The 16,081-nt window shown below is 35.2% G+C and overlaps 2 protein-coding genes across 2 annotated transcripts; both read left to right on the top strand.

Annotated features, from left to right (window-relative positions):
- Positions 1-224: 224 nt before the first annotated feature.
- Positions 225-7,222, top strand: LOC113503034 (WSCD family member AAEL009094). The gene is made up of 5 exons (XM_026884827.1): positions 225-759; positions 955-1,127; positions 2,084-2,171; positions 2,600-2,769; positions 3,233-7,222. The coding sequence occupies exons 1-5, from the start codon at positions 489-491 to the stop codon at positions 3,416-3,418; spliced, it is 888 nt and encodes a 295-aa protein (XP_026740628.1). The 5' UTR covers positions 225-488; the 3' UTR covers positions 3,419-7,222.
- A 5,651-nt stretch (positions 7,223-12,873) lies between these two features.
- Positions 12,874-15,886, top strand: LOC113503035 (mevalonate kinase-like). The gene is made up of 2 exons (XM_026884828.1): positions 12,874-13,229; positions 15,268-15,886. Exons 1-2 carry the CDS (start codon positions 13,089-13,091, stop codon positions 15,862-15,864), a joined length of 738 nt encoding a protein of 245 aa, XP_026740629.1. The 5' UTR covers positions 12,874-13,088; the 3' UTR covers positions 15,865-15,886.
- Positions 15,887-16,081: the final 195 nt, after the last annotated feature.

Below are 16,081 nucleotides of genomic sequence, written 5' to 3'. Positions count from 1 at the left end.
TAAACAGAATCATTTGCTGTCAAGAATATTTTTCAATGTGTTACAAAATCATTGAAATCCAATAAGAAGGCAATAGGAATCTTAAAAGTATTTAGTCAGTTTTTCGATATCGTTCGATTTGAGTTCTTTAAATCGATTGATTAATTTCACTGTAGCAACATTTATCCATTTGTTGCTTCTTGTTGGTTATTGATTGACTGTATGGACTGCGCTGTCAAATTTATTATATTGCTGTCAATTTTAAACTGCAGTTTAGTCGATCGAAATTGTTAATAATTTATATTTTAAAAAACAAAAACAGTTATTAATAACAGAATGTGAAATAAATACATAGTGAACTGGAATCGGTTCAAGTTAAAAACGTCCATGTAAATAAACAGTGGCAAGATGATAGCAATATCAAAACACGAATTTGTTTTACAATAATAAGAAAACATGAATAAAAAAATTGACTTAATCAAAATAGCATAGCATAAATTTTGTCTAAGATGTCTCGGAGGTCGATGTTTTTGATTGCGGCAGCGGTAGTGCTGTTATATTTTTCGATAATTTTGTTTATGTTGAACCCTTTGCACGGGTCTCGGGGTGGGTATTATGGCGGCGGGTATATGAATAGCTTCGCGTTTCGACACGACCCGCCTGTGAACTGGTGCAGTGAGTTGCGATGGCGGAATCCTCCGTCTCCGGACGTGGTCGCCCTGGCGTCCTACCCGGGCAGTGGCAACACATGGCTACGATATCTCTTGCAACAAGTTACGGGTAAACATTCGTTTATAAGAAAAAATAACTAATCAAGAATGGAGTAACTCAATTTACTTAATTGTATTTGCTTCCCTGCCCTCTATTCACTAATAGTTTTACATCCCATTGCAGACATATTAAATTCAAATCTGATTCACCATTGTATGCTTATAACAGAAAATATCAATGTTTAAAGATACAAACCATTTACAGGTGTAGTAACAGGCTCAATATACATGGATTACGGACTCAGAGTGCATGGGTTTCCTGCTGAGAATGTGACGGACGGATCAGTTCTTGTAGTGAAGACCCATGCAATACCAAGTGATTCTGACAAGTTTAAATCTGCTGTCTTACTAATTAGAAACCCCAGAGATGCTATACTGGTAAGGGTTAAGATTTTAGTTTAAATTTATTTGTGAAGTATTTACATATAATGTTTTAATTTTATTATGAAATTGTTTCATAAACTGAGATAAATATCAGTATTCTTAATAAGGAACAGTTTTTAGGAGTTACATGTAGGTAAAAATATTTCTGTACATAAAAAAATAATATCACTATTATTGGACTTAGATCCCCATGTACTTAAATCTCATTAGTTATCATTAATCCTGGTTAAGTTTCTAAATTACTCTGTTACATAAAGTTTCTAGCCATCATGGCCATGTTGTTTTAATTTTGGCATATGACCTCGCCTGTATAGTTTTGCATGTAAGCAAGTCAAGGTCTGTTTCATTAGCACCATTGGTCATGTGCTAGCATTTGTTTTGAATCGAGAATAATGTTATTTAAATTGTGAATCTCAAAATATTATATTCCCAACAAAAAAAGTACATGATTTAAAACAAGAATGAATACAGCTACATAGATGCCTTTAAAAGCAGAATAAGTGTTCATAAATTCAGCTTCACAATAACAAAATTATTTTTAGATTTAGTTTGTATGTGAATTAATTTCGTAAAATATTTTTAACATGGCTTTTTCCTGTTTTGTGTACATTTTCAGTTTGTTTGCCGCTGTACAATATTGAATGAAATGCCTTGTTTTTAACAATTAGTTGCACTTTCACTCACACACTCACATTGCTTCAAACATGCCCTTACCAGGGCAACAGAGCCAGTGAAGAGGCTATTGGTAATTATTGTTTTGCTTTTATTTGTTTTAAATGGCCACTAACAATTTTTTTTTAATTTAACTGTAAAGTTTTTAATCAAAATTGCATTTAAGTTATTCTAATTTAATGCTAGTTATGTATATGTGTATTCTTTAAACAGTATTTATGTATACTTATATAACTCTTTCATTATTTATCATTTAAACCCAAATGTGATAATTTTAGGCTGATTTCCATAGACTGCATAGAGGACACATAGGGACAGCGCCAAAATCAGCTTTTAAAAAGAAGTCTCATGAAAATAAGAAATCAGGTAAACTACTATTTGACGTAATATTTTTCTTCATAAATTATGCGATAAAATCAATATATTAAGCCATTGATAGCCTTTTGATCAGTATTTATAGAGATATAGAAATAGCATTATCTGCGCGCTGTATTGTGTTTGAAATAGCTTTCGTTTGGTTAATTTCGGCACATCGTTTCATTATTTTCTGTTACTTGACCGTTACATCCTATCCTATCCTCAACTCAGGATGAGTTAAGTGATTCCTAGATTACGTCATCCAACTCTCAAAGACACTCAGACTCAGAACAAGCATTCGTGGATCACACAAACGCTTGTACTACGCGGGGATCGAACCCGCGACACGTCGTAATGACTGGGTTTGGCTTGGTGACCTCAACCACTCGCCTATCCGTGCAGTCTTCGTGATTCACTTTATATGATAATGTTATCAGATTGGGCGACGTACGTGTCGACTCAGCTGACGGCGTGGGAGTCGCTCAACCAGATGTGGTTGACGCGCTTCCCCGGCCCGCTGCACATCGTGTTCTATGAGATCCTGGTACGTGACACTCGGAACACGCTGCAGGGGATACTCGACTTCTTGAGCTATAATGTTACTGAGGTTAGTTCAAATTAAATTTAATTAGAAATGTCATCTTCTGCTTCGGGAAAGAGAAAGAAAGATTGTTTAATCGAGAAAAAAGTAGAAGACAGACATACTTTCTTACATTCTACAGCTTTAACTCAACGCCATCTAGTTGCAAACTAAGCAAAGATTGTATTATGAGTGCTATACATCTGATAGAGGTACTTATATATTTCGAAATACATTAAGTCTGGGTGTTATCTAATCTTCATATGTAACATACACACTAAGACACAAAACAAATCATTGTTCTCATCACGCAACCACTTGTTCTGGGTGGGAAACGAACCCAGAACCTCTTGCGTAGCAGTCAGGGCTACTAACCACTAGACCCAAATGCCAGTTTTCGGACGATGTTAAATGTTAATGGTCTGTGCAATTTTTCTTACCCTTAAAATATCTTGTCCTCTTGTGAATAAAATTTTATCAACATTTTCAGACCGCAATGAACTGCGCAATGGCAAACAAGGAAGGTATATACAGACGCAAGAAGAAGTACCAAGACTTCGAACCGTTCACAGCAGACATGTACAAAGCACTCGACCAGGTTCGGAATCGCGTGCTCAGCATGGTCATGGACTATAAGAGGAAACATAGCAATGTACTGCAGGTAGGGTATGTATGAATCGTTCTAGAATGTGGTACTATATAGGAAAGGCAGAAGGTCTACTCTTTAAACTTGAATCTTGTTCAATAAATGCACAATTTTTCGGGCCTAATTTAATTACGGTAATAGAAGATAGATAAGATGTGTACTTATTTAATTCTCACGTTGTAATAATGTAATGGTTATTTTTTCGAGTTATGTTTTTTTTTAAGGGAATAAGAATTATTTTTGTAGAATGTTTTATCTGTAAAATTATAATGAAAGAGACTTGTAAAAGATTTTAAAATTAAAATGTTAAGTTATAACTTAAGGGCCTCTCAAGTATTCATTAATCTATTCATTTCTCCAAAGCCCAATAGATTTTTCACATGTATTAACTAAAAGTTTAAAGAGTTGATCTTCTGATATTTATCTCTTACGCCTACTTCTGGGGCTTTAAGAAAAATCAGTATTTTTATATCATAGAATTGCAATGAAAGAGTCTCTTATAAAGTAATTATATTCAATTCAACTCATATTTGCACACGGCGCTATGTCTGGGCAACTTAGTCAACATACAGTGACATTGTGTACAGTCGCTAAGATATTTTTGGTTTGAAGTTTGTATAGAAATTATTGACAAGCATCTGCTCAGATATTAATGAGGTAATAAATGTTCAGATATTAATGGTAACTTGTAGCGAATGGAAATTATTGACATTTGAAATTGTTCAAAAGTATTTCGTCACCTTGTCTGCTACGATATATCTGATGGCGACTGTACTACAACTTTCATTTGTGTGTCACTGTCACACAAAGTAAAATCACAGTAAACAATCGCACGCACACATAGCGCTATGTGCACAAATGAGTTGAACTATCCGTAGAAGAGTATTTTGTGTTGTCGTTTGTTGTTAAAGTCCATACAAGCTCAAAAACAATGATATCGAAGCTAAATGTAGGATTGTAATTGTTATAACGAATCGACCTAATGTAGTTTAAAAGAAATGTACAAAATCTTCCTTTGTGTGTCGTAGTGGTTTGAATGTGTCATGGAAATTATACATATATTAAAGTAGTTTGTAATTTTCTAAACCTTGGGGCTATCTACCATCGACTATCAAAATTGAAAAAATATGTAGTTGTGTAAGCGAGCTGCCGATCTACGACGTTTAGTGTGTCGTCTCGCTTTCTCAAATGCAGTAATGTTATTTTAAGTAGACTCCCAGAAATATGAAGAACATAGAGTTCATATGAAATGTACTTTAAGACCTTTCATGTATTCTATTACCTATGTTCACAAATAAATATGATTGATTGATTGAAGAATAGAAATTCTTCCAAGATAGTGTAGTAATATGATTATGTCAGAAGTCGCAAAAATACCCCATATTCTTCGTAAATATATTCTTATAAATTCTTCGGTTCGTACTTATTTGGATTTTAGCGCCCACTTTTGGGCTTAATTCTAATATTTACTTAATCTACGCACAAATGTATTTTTTGTCTTTTTTACCTACCTAAAATAACATATGATCGAAATAATTGATAAGTTTAATGATTATACAATCATTTTGCGACTTTTAATTTGCATTTTTAGTAATTTAGTATTTACAATTCTATGATGTAGTATTAGCAAATTGGTACCTCCTTTAGACAAAATACCTCGACGCATTTAGAGAAAGCTTTACTGGAGTAATATTTGTTTACAATTCATATTTTAAGCAAAAAATAAAGCATTTATGGACTCGAATCCAAAAACACATTTAATAGATTCCTTTACAAATATTGTTTTACATTCATATAGAGAACACACGGACCTCATTCTTAAACTGTAATAAAAAAAAGCAGTATTCGATTTTGCTTTACGCAATTTAGGAAGTAGTTTCTAATTATTGAGATGTTGATGTACCTTGTTTACTAAAATTGGCCTAAATGGATAATAATTTAATGTAGGTCTTCTAAAATACCTCTTTATTGTAAATAACCCTAGGCATTGCAATTGCTGATTGATCGCTTAAATGTGCTCAATGGGAGTGGCAAGTCCAAAACGTAGAATAATAATTATTTAAATCGAATAACGGAACAAAGGTAAATACGTAATTCATTTTACTTTCTATAGCTAGCCGAAACAAGAAGAACAATATGTCTATTTTTGGCTTCGTCTTCAAGCTTTAAACCTGTTCAAGCTATTAGATAGTTCTAGATATTACCAAAGAAATACCAGTATTCATAGTAAGATCTGTTACATAAGACGCACGTGATGTTAGATTTGACAATAGTTTAATTTCTATATATCAGATTTGTCTTTTAGTGGCTGATAGTCCATGAATATTTTTTTATAGTAATGTTATATCGTGAGGAGGATTCATTCATTCATTGTTTAATGATGCAATGCGGGGTCTTGTTTCAATATCGTCAATTTGTCTCGCGATCCCGCCGCGTCAGCTCATGATTAAGGACTCCGGTTGGGTCTGAAACTAGTCGGGCAATCCCGATAAATACGCGTGACTAAAAATAGCATCATTTAATAACATCATTTTATTGTACAATTTAATTAGCTCATTGTATAAACTGTTCCTAATTTTAGGCCTAATTTTATTATTGTAATTAATTAGTAAATATTACGTAATTCGTTAACTAGTCAAAGTTTAGTCAACTTGTTAATTGTGTACTTATTTATTGAAGAACACCACAGACCAGACAATAAACGTAGACAGAACTTAGCAAATATTATCACTACGTTTACGCTTCTTTAAAAAAGGTAAATATTTAAAGTATTTTTTCATATAACCCAATGTTGGGCAAAGGTTTCCCCGAATCCTTCCACGAATCTCTATCCTGGGCTGATTCCTTAGCAGACTGTTACATTTGTTAAATGAAAATTCCACAGCTTTCTATGTTATTTTGTATGAGTTACAAAATGACGTCGTTGCTGCAAGACAGCCCACTATGGCCGTAATCAATAATCCTCCGTCATAAACTGCGCGTCAACGTGTTAGTATCTGTCTATACTATTACTGGTCTGTAATAAATAGTTCTAAATAAATCTTCGGGCTATATTAAATGAAACACGATGTTACTACTGTCAACGAAAATCGCGATTAAAGTTCAAATGTAAGCACTTGGTTATATACGCACTGTAAATTGTCTATATAGTATAAATAGTGCTTAACACATATTTATTTGTAATTCAGTTTTAATGTATGTAAACGTGTATGAAACGTCGTTTATAAGGTAACTGAACATATGATTAGGTGCCTAATTTGACATTGAAAGTTTGTTCGTATATAAGACAACTATAGTCACCAAATTCTCGACGATTTAAACCAACTTAAAAGAGGAGGGGGTTTTCAATTCGGCTCGTATTTTGTTATATATATGTACATCGATTATTCCAAAACTTCTGATGCGATTCACGTGATTCATTCAGTACCTATCTGACACATTTGTCGGTCATCAGTCGGATTCATTTTTTGGTAAAATTAATTATTCTTTTAAATTTTCTACTGTTTATATTGGAAAAGATGAAAATCACGTCGTGATCTTGGAGACGAAAATCATTAAAGGTCAGACTTAGTTTCCTTATGTACTAACAGACTTACGTTTAGACTAAGCCTGCAGAAAATATTGTTTGTTTGTAATTCTATACGATTACAATTTAGTTCGTATTCTCTGACAATGATAACTAGCCTATTTTCATTCCATATTGTTTATTTTCTTAGTTTTGTGTTCTGTATGATGTTAGATAATAACTGCATTTAATATCAATGTTGATTAGTTGTAAGTACTACAAAGATCGATGTTTATCAGAAACTGGTATTAAATGAATTTCCAAATAAATAATTTTTTTTTGTGTAGAGCTGGCAAATACCCGCAACTTTGTTAATATAAATAATGACACTGTCAAAAGCTGTATTTTACTCAACACCTGTACTAAGATTTAAGAATAGTTGTTCATCATAAATTATGTTGTGGTAATTCTGTGTGGCCGTTCGTTTCAAGTTTATTAAAGATTTGCAGACTTATCACAGCTTTTGGTAAGTCTTATACATACCTATGTTCCAACATGCCAACGAGGCTGGTTGTGGTGTCGGTGGATGTATCAAGATTAAATATTACTGTGCGCCGAAATTTATTGGGGGTTCGATTGCCTTCCAGAAGGTCATACATACCTAATGTGAACTCGGTAAAGTAACGTACTAAGCTCAAAGAGGTCCCAGAAGGCAAAGCAGGGCACGGCGTGGAAATATGTCGGACTCGCGTCGACTCAAACACCTTCTCAACTGCCTGAGCCAGAGACACGGGATCGCTCGCACATGCTCTGCCCTGCTACCAAATTTCGTTAGTAAAATAATTGCAAACTTTTTACACAATACCGTTTGATGTGAAGGTCTTGCGATTCTATGCATGAATTCTTATGCAATAGGGGTTCGATCCCACCGCAGCGAAAGTAACAATGTGACATTCAGTTTTAAATGTGTACTTTCCTCATTTTTCTAAGAGACCGCTAACTAACGATTAAGGAACCGATTGTGAGGAAACCTGGATTCCAATTAATGAAATCTAAAATCGCCAACGCGCTATAAGCTTGGGTGGTGATCGGGTAGTTTTTATTTGTCATTTTATGTAATTTACTTTAGCGGCTTACTCTCGAATAGACAACAGTTGCTTTCGCATTAGGAGCCGCCATATAGGTACTGGCCGCTCGAGCAGTAGCCCAGTGATCAACATACACGGACCGCTCCTGCAGTCAGAGTCAACAGCTTGTAGCTGCCATTTATAACCGCCCGAAGCAGTTGCAACTGCTTGAGCAGTTCGTGTATTGCGAATGACTATTTTGTATTGAAACTGCAGATGACGCAACGGCGACCGCTTAAAGATGCTGGCACTGTCTGCTTGAAGCAGTCCGTGTATAGCGGCTCTTATAGTAGCCATAAAGTTCTGAAGATTTTGATATCAAGATAAAAAGGTTAAATAAAAGAGGTCCTTCATAAAACTAAATATGCTTTATTTCACATCGTGTCAATATTCATTGGTCACAAACAAGTTTTGCACTTCGACAGTACTTACACGTTACTCCGAGCTTTTTCGTTTACAATATAAAATATATGCAGTTAACAACAATCCCCTCAGTTACGAATAATTACAAAATCATTTGTTATTATATACGAAGCGGTTACGCGGTCGCGCGGGCTCGCTCGACATTACAATCACGACTGATTTGATTATACTCATGTATAAAACATTTATTTAAACAACACCTATGGTATTGGAATTATTTTTCTAGTAATCTCCTATGATATTGTTGATGTATACTCGCTAAATTTAGTTGCGAAGCCCGCGCTAGGCACGTCTCACAGCATGTTCCATAAAAAAAATTGACGTAACCACCACGTCCACGTGGACATTTTGCTCTTAGTATCAGATATTGCAACTACAGCAAAGTCAACGCACCGCGAGGGTATTTTAAATAATCACCTGTAAAATTTAACTTCTAACAACATGTTATTAAACTCTTAATCATTATACAAAATTATCATCACAATATCACAAATAAAATACAGAACTCTGACGCTCTACTCTAGGAAATTATTACGGTGTGAAAATTTAGTACATAATATAAATGTATCAACGTAATTATAAAGCTTAGTATGGATTTTATAAATCAATATGTCCAATATAGACATCTATTCTTATCCATAAGCAAATTCAGTCGAATATTTAATAGTACAAAGAAATGTATTTTATACATTTGAAATTAATGGAAAATGTCGAATATACAAATTAAGTCTTATATAAGGTTTCCGCTCGCCGAGTCACGTGACAGCCGCAAGCGTTTGTCTTTTGTCAAGTTATCAAGGCTCAGGACATACACATCGTCACCAACTTGCGAAGCTGTCACGTGACGTGGCGAGGCTTCCCAGTATCTGACCAAGTGTGAAACAAAACCTTACTGTACAAAAATAATAATAGAACAAATGAAACACTATAATACAAAATAAAAAGGAAATAAAAACAAGTTTATACAAAGTCTTACGTGTCTGTATTCACACCTGTTGGGGCCAGTTTACAACCGATTCACTCTCTCGACGAACAAAGGAAAAATAAATCGAAAAATTAATAATAATAATAATAATAAAATAATAAATCTTTATTTCAGACCAGGTCCATATAAAAAGTAGGTAACACAAAACATCAAAGAAATAAAATAAAATACAAATTACAACACAGTGTGAAGGCTTAACCAGTGTCTTAGCAACTGAGAGTCCCACCTATCAGTCAATACGTTTAGGACGCTATTGGTGCTAGTCCGCACTCGGTGAAGAAGTGAAGCACTGCGTTTTCTGATGATGGCATTAAAACCATCAGTGTGCGCGTCAGCAAACATGCCCGAGGCACTGCAGAACCGCGGCAACCTGAGCAGCGTCCTAAATGTATTGTTGTATTGTACACGCAGGGCGTTATACGTCATCCGCGTATAGTTTACCCACAGAGAACACGTATACAATGACTGGCAATAGGCTTTAAACAAAGTCACTTTTACCGAATCACTGCATCGCCGAAACCTGCGGGCCAACATATTGCTTCTGACCGCCAGCGCCCTACGTTCCCTCTCCAAGTCTTTATCATCCTTCAAGTCCTCGGAGACCCAGTGACCGAGATACTTGAAATTCGAGACTTGCTTCAACTCGCTACCACTTAAGGTGACAGGAACTGTTGCATAACTTTTGTTGCTAGCCTTAAATATCATAATCTCACTCTTTCTCGAATTGTATTTCAGTCCATGAGCCTCCGCATACACTTCACATATTCTAACTAACTTTTTTAACGCTGCCATTGAAGGGCTCAACAGTACCATGTCGTCTGCGTAGCTTATGTTGTTAACACAAACACCGTCTATGTGACATCCGACGCCGGTACTGTTGAGCTCACCAATAAGTCCGTTCATATACAGGTTGAAGAGTCTGGGTGAGGTCAGGCCACCCTGTCTCACTCCACAATTCAACCTGTACACTGCTGATGACGCCCCAGCCCATTTCACTACATTAGTCTGATTGTTGTACCAATGTTTCAATAAGGACACAACCTCCTGGTTACAAGACGTTTCATCTTCCAACTTTTCCCATAACTTTCTGTAAGAAACGAGGTCGAACGCCCTTGACAGGTCCAAAAAGCAAGCATACACCGGCGTCTTTCTGGTCACGTAGTACTGAACAGTCTCCTTGAGGCACATGATAGCACTCTCTGTTGACAAACCTGTCCGGAAGCCAAATTGTTGGTCGTGGAGGTTGATATGTTTATTCAAGTGCTGGTCAAGCAGACTGTCCAATACTTTGGCCACTATTGTGGCTAAAGATATCGGCCTGTAATTTGATATATCCGAGGCATCTCCACTCCTGTTTTTAATTATGGGAATTACAACTGTATGCATTAACCGATCTGGTAGGTATGAATGGCTAATACAGAGATTAAAAAACATTGTTAAAATCCGCGGTAAATGAGCTCCTGCGTACTTTAGATGTTCTATACTTAGACCATCATGACCTGGTGACTTGCCTTTGACCATACCTCGGATAACATTCTTCACCTGCTTATTAGTGAACCTGACAGCGACATCCGACTCCGCACTTTTACATCTCTTTACGTCCTTGTGAGTGTCTGTAGGAGACAAGGAGTCTATCTTTAACTGAAGACGAAACGCTTCAGCTATTTCAGTTGGTTCATGAATGCCAGAAACACTCACGGGATGGCCAGGCTTCGGATTTAAGCTATTTGTATTCTTCCAAAAATTTTTAAAATCTTTCTTGTTATGTTGATCTGCAATTTTATCCATTTTAATCTGTTGTTCATTATTTTGACACCATTTTAATTTCTGTTTAAATATAATTCTAGAATTACACATATCATTATATTTTTCTCCCGAAGTCGGTTTCCCACTAGCTAACCAATCTATGTAACAACGCCTGGCAATAACGTGACTATCTCTGACATGTTTGTTCCATCCTGTGACATACTTTTTACGCTTGTGTATTTTACAACAACATTGTTTACTCGCTTTTGAAGCTTCTGTCAATACTGTAACTAAATCATTGTACATTTTATCTAATATTACTCTATGGTTAACGTTATCACAAAATCTATCTGCACATTCACTACATTGCTCAGGAAAATCAATAAACTTAAGCTGTGAGTTACATATATTAATATATTTCTTAATTTGACTACTGTCCCTGTCTCCCCATATAACCTTGTTTTTACTATAACTAATTGAAACAACTTTGGCTTTAACTAAATCTAAATTGCACTCCATAAGGACAGGGTAATGGTCTGACCAATAAATATCATACAAAATTGAAATATTTAACACAGAGAGCCGCGCGGCACTCGTCAGCACGCAGTGGTCGAGCCATCTTCGCGAACCGTGCGCGTCGCTGACAAACGTATACGACTCTGGTGGCAATAGTTCTATATCCGCGCATGACCACCTCTGTTCAATGCAAAAACTACTTAGTTCATTATAAAATAGCTCACCCGGGTGGGCATTAAAGTCCCCCAACATGTACACTGACTCTACACTGTTGTTTTCGATAATTGCATTAATTTCGCACAAAGTTTCGGTGAATTCTAATAAATTATCAATAGAGTTTGTAGGCATGTATACAGAAAATACTAGTAAAGAGCGATTATTTATGCCTAATTTCACCGCACATAAACGCACACTGGTACACTCGATGACTGTGGCTATTGGGAACACGTCCTTCTTCCAAAGTAAAGCCACACCCCCATATGGCCTGCCTCTCAGTATACCGGCCGAAGTATCCACTGCTGACTTGCCGGTGTATGCAAAACTGTCGTCTATACTACCCAAGCAAGGGATATCATGCGGTAGGAGCCAAGTCTCTTGCAAGGCTATGACATCCGCTGAGTTACAAATTCGCCTGACACATTCTTTCGAGCGGCTCACTCCTTTACAATTAAAACTAATTAACTTGGCTACATTCATTATGATTATTTAAGTTTAAATTCAATTTGTTATGTCTGCCATTTGTTCGCCATTTAAAATCTACAAAACGACGAAAAGCTATACCCTCCGGCCAAAAATCATGTTCCATAAAAATGTCCAATTTATTTCTAGGTATAAATATTTTGTATGAATCATAATCTTTTGCAACTGTCATATTCATTTTTTCCATGGTAACTTCAATATTCGCCTTATTTTGAATATACTCGGTTATGCTACACACGGTTACAGCCTTGTTTTGACGCATTTCAATTCATTTAGAAGCACAATACGTAACCTCTGACTGGTGACGCAAGTTCTAAACTAAACCTAAAAATACTAAAGGTTAAATGTCAACGAAATGCGTGAAAATCTAAAAAATAGAGTGTAAATGTGCGCGCGATAAGATGACAATAAGGTTTTTGTATTCACCAAGATTCGTATCACTTACAAACACGTTCAAACGTCCCCATTTGAATAACAATCGATCTATTATACTTATTAACGTATAATAATTCGCTCCGCAGATTGGTGAACACAGTGCTTCAAGAAGAATTGAAGAGCATACACGCATTCACGCAAAAGACGCTAACGGTCGAACAGTGGAACGCGCAGAAGTCTTGAAATGTAATTTGGAAATAATAATGAAGTAGAACAAATTATATGTTGTTTTTATTGGTTCCTTGCGTGTAAAGAATTGCAAAAATGTTGAACGGAATAGATAATTTGTACACAGTAAGTGTGTCGGCCCCGGGTAAAGTGATCCTGCATGGGGAGCACTCGGTGGTGTACGGGAAGACCGCGGTGGCCGTCAGCCTGGGACTCAGGAGCTCCATCGTTATTAAGGTACTACATTTGTATTTTTGTTAATTAACTGTAGTTAACAGTCGGTTTTTTTGTAAATAAAATTAGGAAATTGGAAAAAAAGCACTTGCTATTCTTGGCAATTTTGAAGCAAACAGTTTAATGTGCTTAGGAAATTGTAAATAGATTAAAATTATTGAAAACTAAAACAACCTTACTGTTTTTGGCGATTTGAAGCCACAGATGTGTTCATAATTATTAATTTAGTAAGTTAGTACCTTTTTTATTTTATTTTTACACTCCCAATGATTAAATTAAATCTGCGCATAGTTTAGAATTTAAAGATTTTATCTGTTATCCAATAATTAAATAAAATAAATAAATAGTAAAATGATATTTTAGGTAACATTTTAATAAAATCAAATGATTTAAAATATGGTCTTAACTTTTCCTTAGGAGAAAGTAAAAAAAGTTTATAAAAATCAATGCGGGCATATCCTGAAAGATAATACCTTACTTATACTAGTTGTATCAATATTTTAAAACGCAATAGTAACGTCTTCAAGCACAAGAACATTTCCTTATGCATCCGTTAGTTACCGCCATGACATGTTGAGCCGGAACCATAAACGGTGTTTCAATATTGCCAATGTTCCAACATGGTTAAGTTGGTAATACCCTATCTCGTTTCTTAGAAAGCAGTTTGGTAAGTAAGTTTGTGACTAAGGCAAGTAAAATGTTAGTACAAAAGTTAAGTAAAAGAATGAAGATGATATCTTAATTAAATCAGCTTTTGTTTTGTCAACAAGTCATTCATTATTCGTGTAAATATTTTTCTTAAAGTTATTTAAGTCTTGGTTAATTTATTTGGTACGTCAATTGGACTTATCGCCGTAGAGAGCTATAAGTGATGAAAAAATTGATGCAAAATATTCTGCCGTTTCAAAAATAATGATTGGAATAATAGGAAACCTGCGACAGGTCTATGAATTTCGACAATATTAGAAAAGTAAAGCAGAAAGTGTATCGAAAGCTTTTTCGGCCAAGTGCCGGTTATGTTATACTTGTAGGTTCAATAAACCAGTCTATTAAATAACTTATCTAACTTTAAGCCTAATGCTAAAAGCGAATATGTTATGTTGACTGTTAAAATTAAGTTTAGATGCACTTTATTAAATTGTATTCGATGGAGGTAAAACGATTACATAGGTTTTAAAATACTAGGGAATGCTCAGAGCTGCAACAAACTGACAAAATGCAAGTTATCTCCATATTTTGATGTAACTATTTATTTCCTTATTTTATTCAGGTATACGGTAAGGCATAAAGTATAACAATTTGACAAGGCAGGCAAGATATTGGCAAATATGTATATTCTAGTGTCACCCACAATGCTAAATGCCACAAATATAGAATAACAAATTCATTTGACAATGAATATAAATCGGCAAATTAAGTTATAAAGTTATGTTTCAGCCAAATTCAGATATATATTAAATACTACATCAGTAGATAGGATGGAATTAATGTACTTTTTCCAAGAAACAAATAGTCAAATCTGAAAGAAATTGCTATGTAAACAAATTTGCATCAGTGCTTTATATCGAAATTAAAAAAAATATAAACTATATAAAAAATATACTTTATTCTTTAACTTCATAAATAATCAGACAATTACTTGTATAATATATTAATTTACTTAAACGCTATTTATTATACATACTAATAAAATGAATATGTAAGAGAATTAGTCAAATAAATGGGTAGTCGTTCAATTGCATATACTTAAAAACAATATGAGGTATATAGTAGCTAATTATATGAAAGAAAATATAAATATGTATCTGAATATTAAGAAAGAATCACCTATTATACTGTATTGACGTCATAGGTGACTTTAAGGATACTTAACACTCAATACGTATATTTATTACGTTCTTAAGTTGCAATTTCACACAATTTAATTGACAGATTAAGAAATCATTGCTCTTTGAGAGAAAGTCACGAACCTTCAGCTGTTTGACCAACAGATGCATCTCGACCTTGATCATTATTATAAATGTAATTGCTTCCATTGCAGGAAGTAAACTGCCATGTGGAGCCGACGATACGCATCCACCTGCCCTGCGTCGGGCTAGAAGAAACACTACCACTAGAGCCAACAGTCAGAATTCTATTCCATCCTAAGTTAGAACCAGGTATCACAGGGAAATTCTCTTGGAGATTGCCCGACAAAATAGACCATGAAAGTCACTTGCGAAGGGTGGATGAATTCTTGCACCAAATCAGGCCAAACTTCGACGCATTACAAAACAATCAGAAGAACTCCTTACGCAGCTTCCTATACGTTTTTTCTGGAATATTCGGCAGTACCACTCTCCCGGTCAAGTCGATGGAGATCTCGTTAGGGTCAGAGCTCACTATCGGAGCTGGTACCGGCAGCTCAGCTTCGTTTGCCGTCTGTCTAGCAGGAGCGTTGATCCAACTCCTCAAACTGAAGATGTCGACGGGATTCGACGCGTTTTATGACCAAACGAGTGAAGACTTTAATATGAATGAGAGAGAAATCATATCTGAGTGGGCGTACAACTGTGAGAGGATAATGCACGGGATCCCTTCAGGTAAGAATATTTGCATAGCTTTTATCCTTCTATATCCGCCTTTGAATATTCGATAAATGCGAATAATCTTTCGACAATTCAAAACACTGATTCTTATTTATTTAGATATGCATTGCTAATTTCGCAACAAACGTAGTTTCAAAATTTGAAACGTAAAGTTACCTGTTAGACGACCTTTAGCGACCCCGATTCTAATTTCAATGTACATCTTCATAGACAACTAATAAAGTTCGTCCAATGAGTTCATCGTTTAGTCTGGCTGTATACGCGATA

This window comes from Trichoplusia ni, chromosome 18, assembly GCF_003590095.1.
Source record: "Trichoplusia ni isolate ovarian cell line Hi5 chromosome 18, tn1, whole genome shotgun sequence".
Classification (NCBI taxonomy): domain Eukaryota; kingdom Metazoa; phylum Arthropoda; class Insecta; order Lepidoptera; family Noctuidae; genus Trichoplusia; species Trichoplusia ni.
This window is presented reverse-complemented; position numbering and strand designations above follow the sequence as displayed.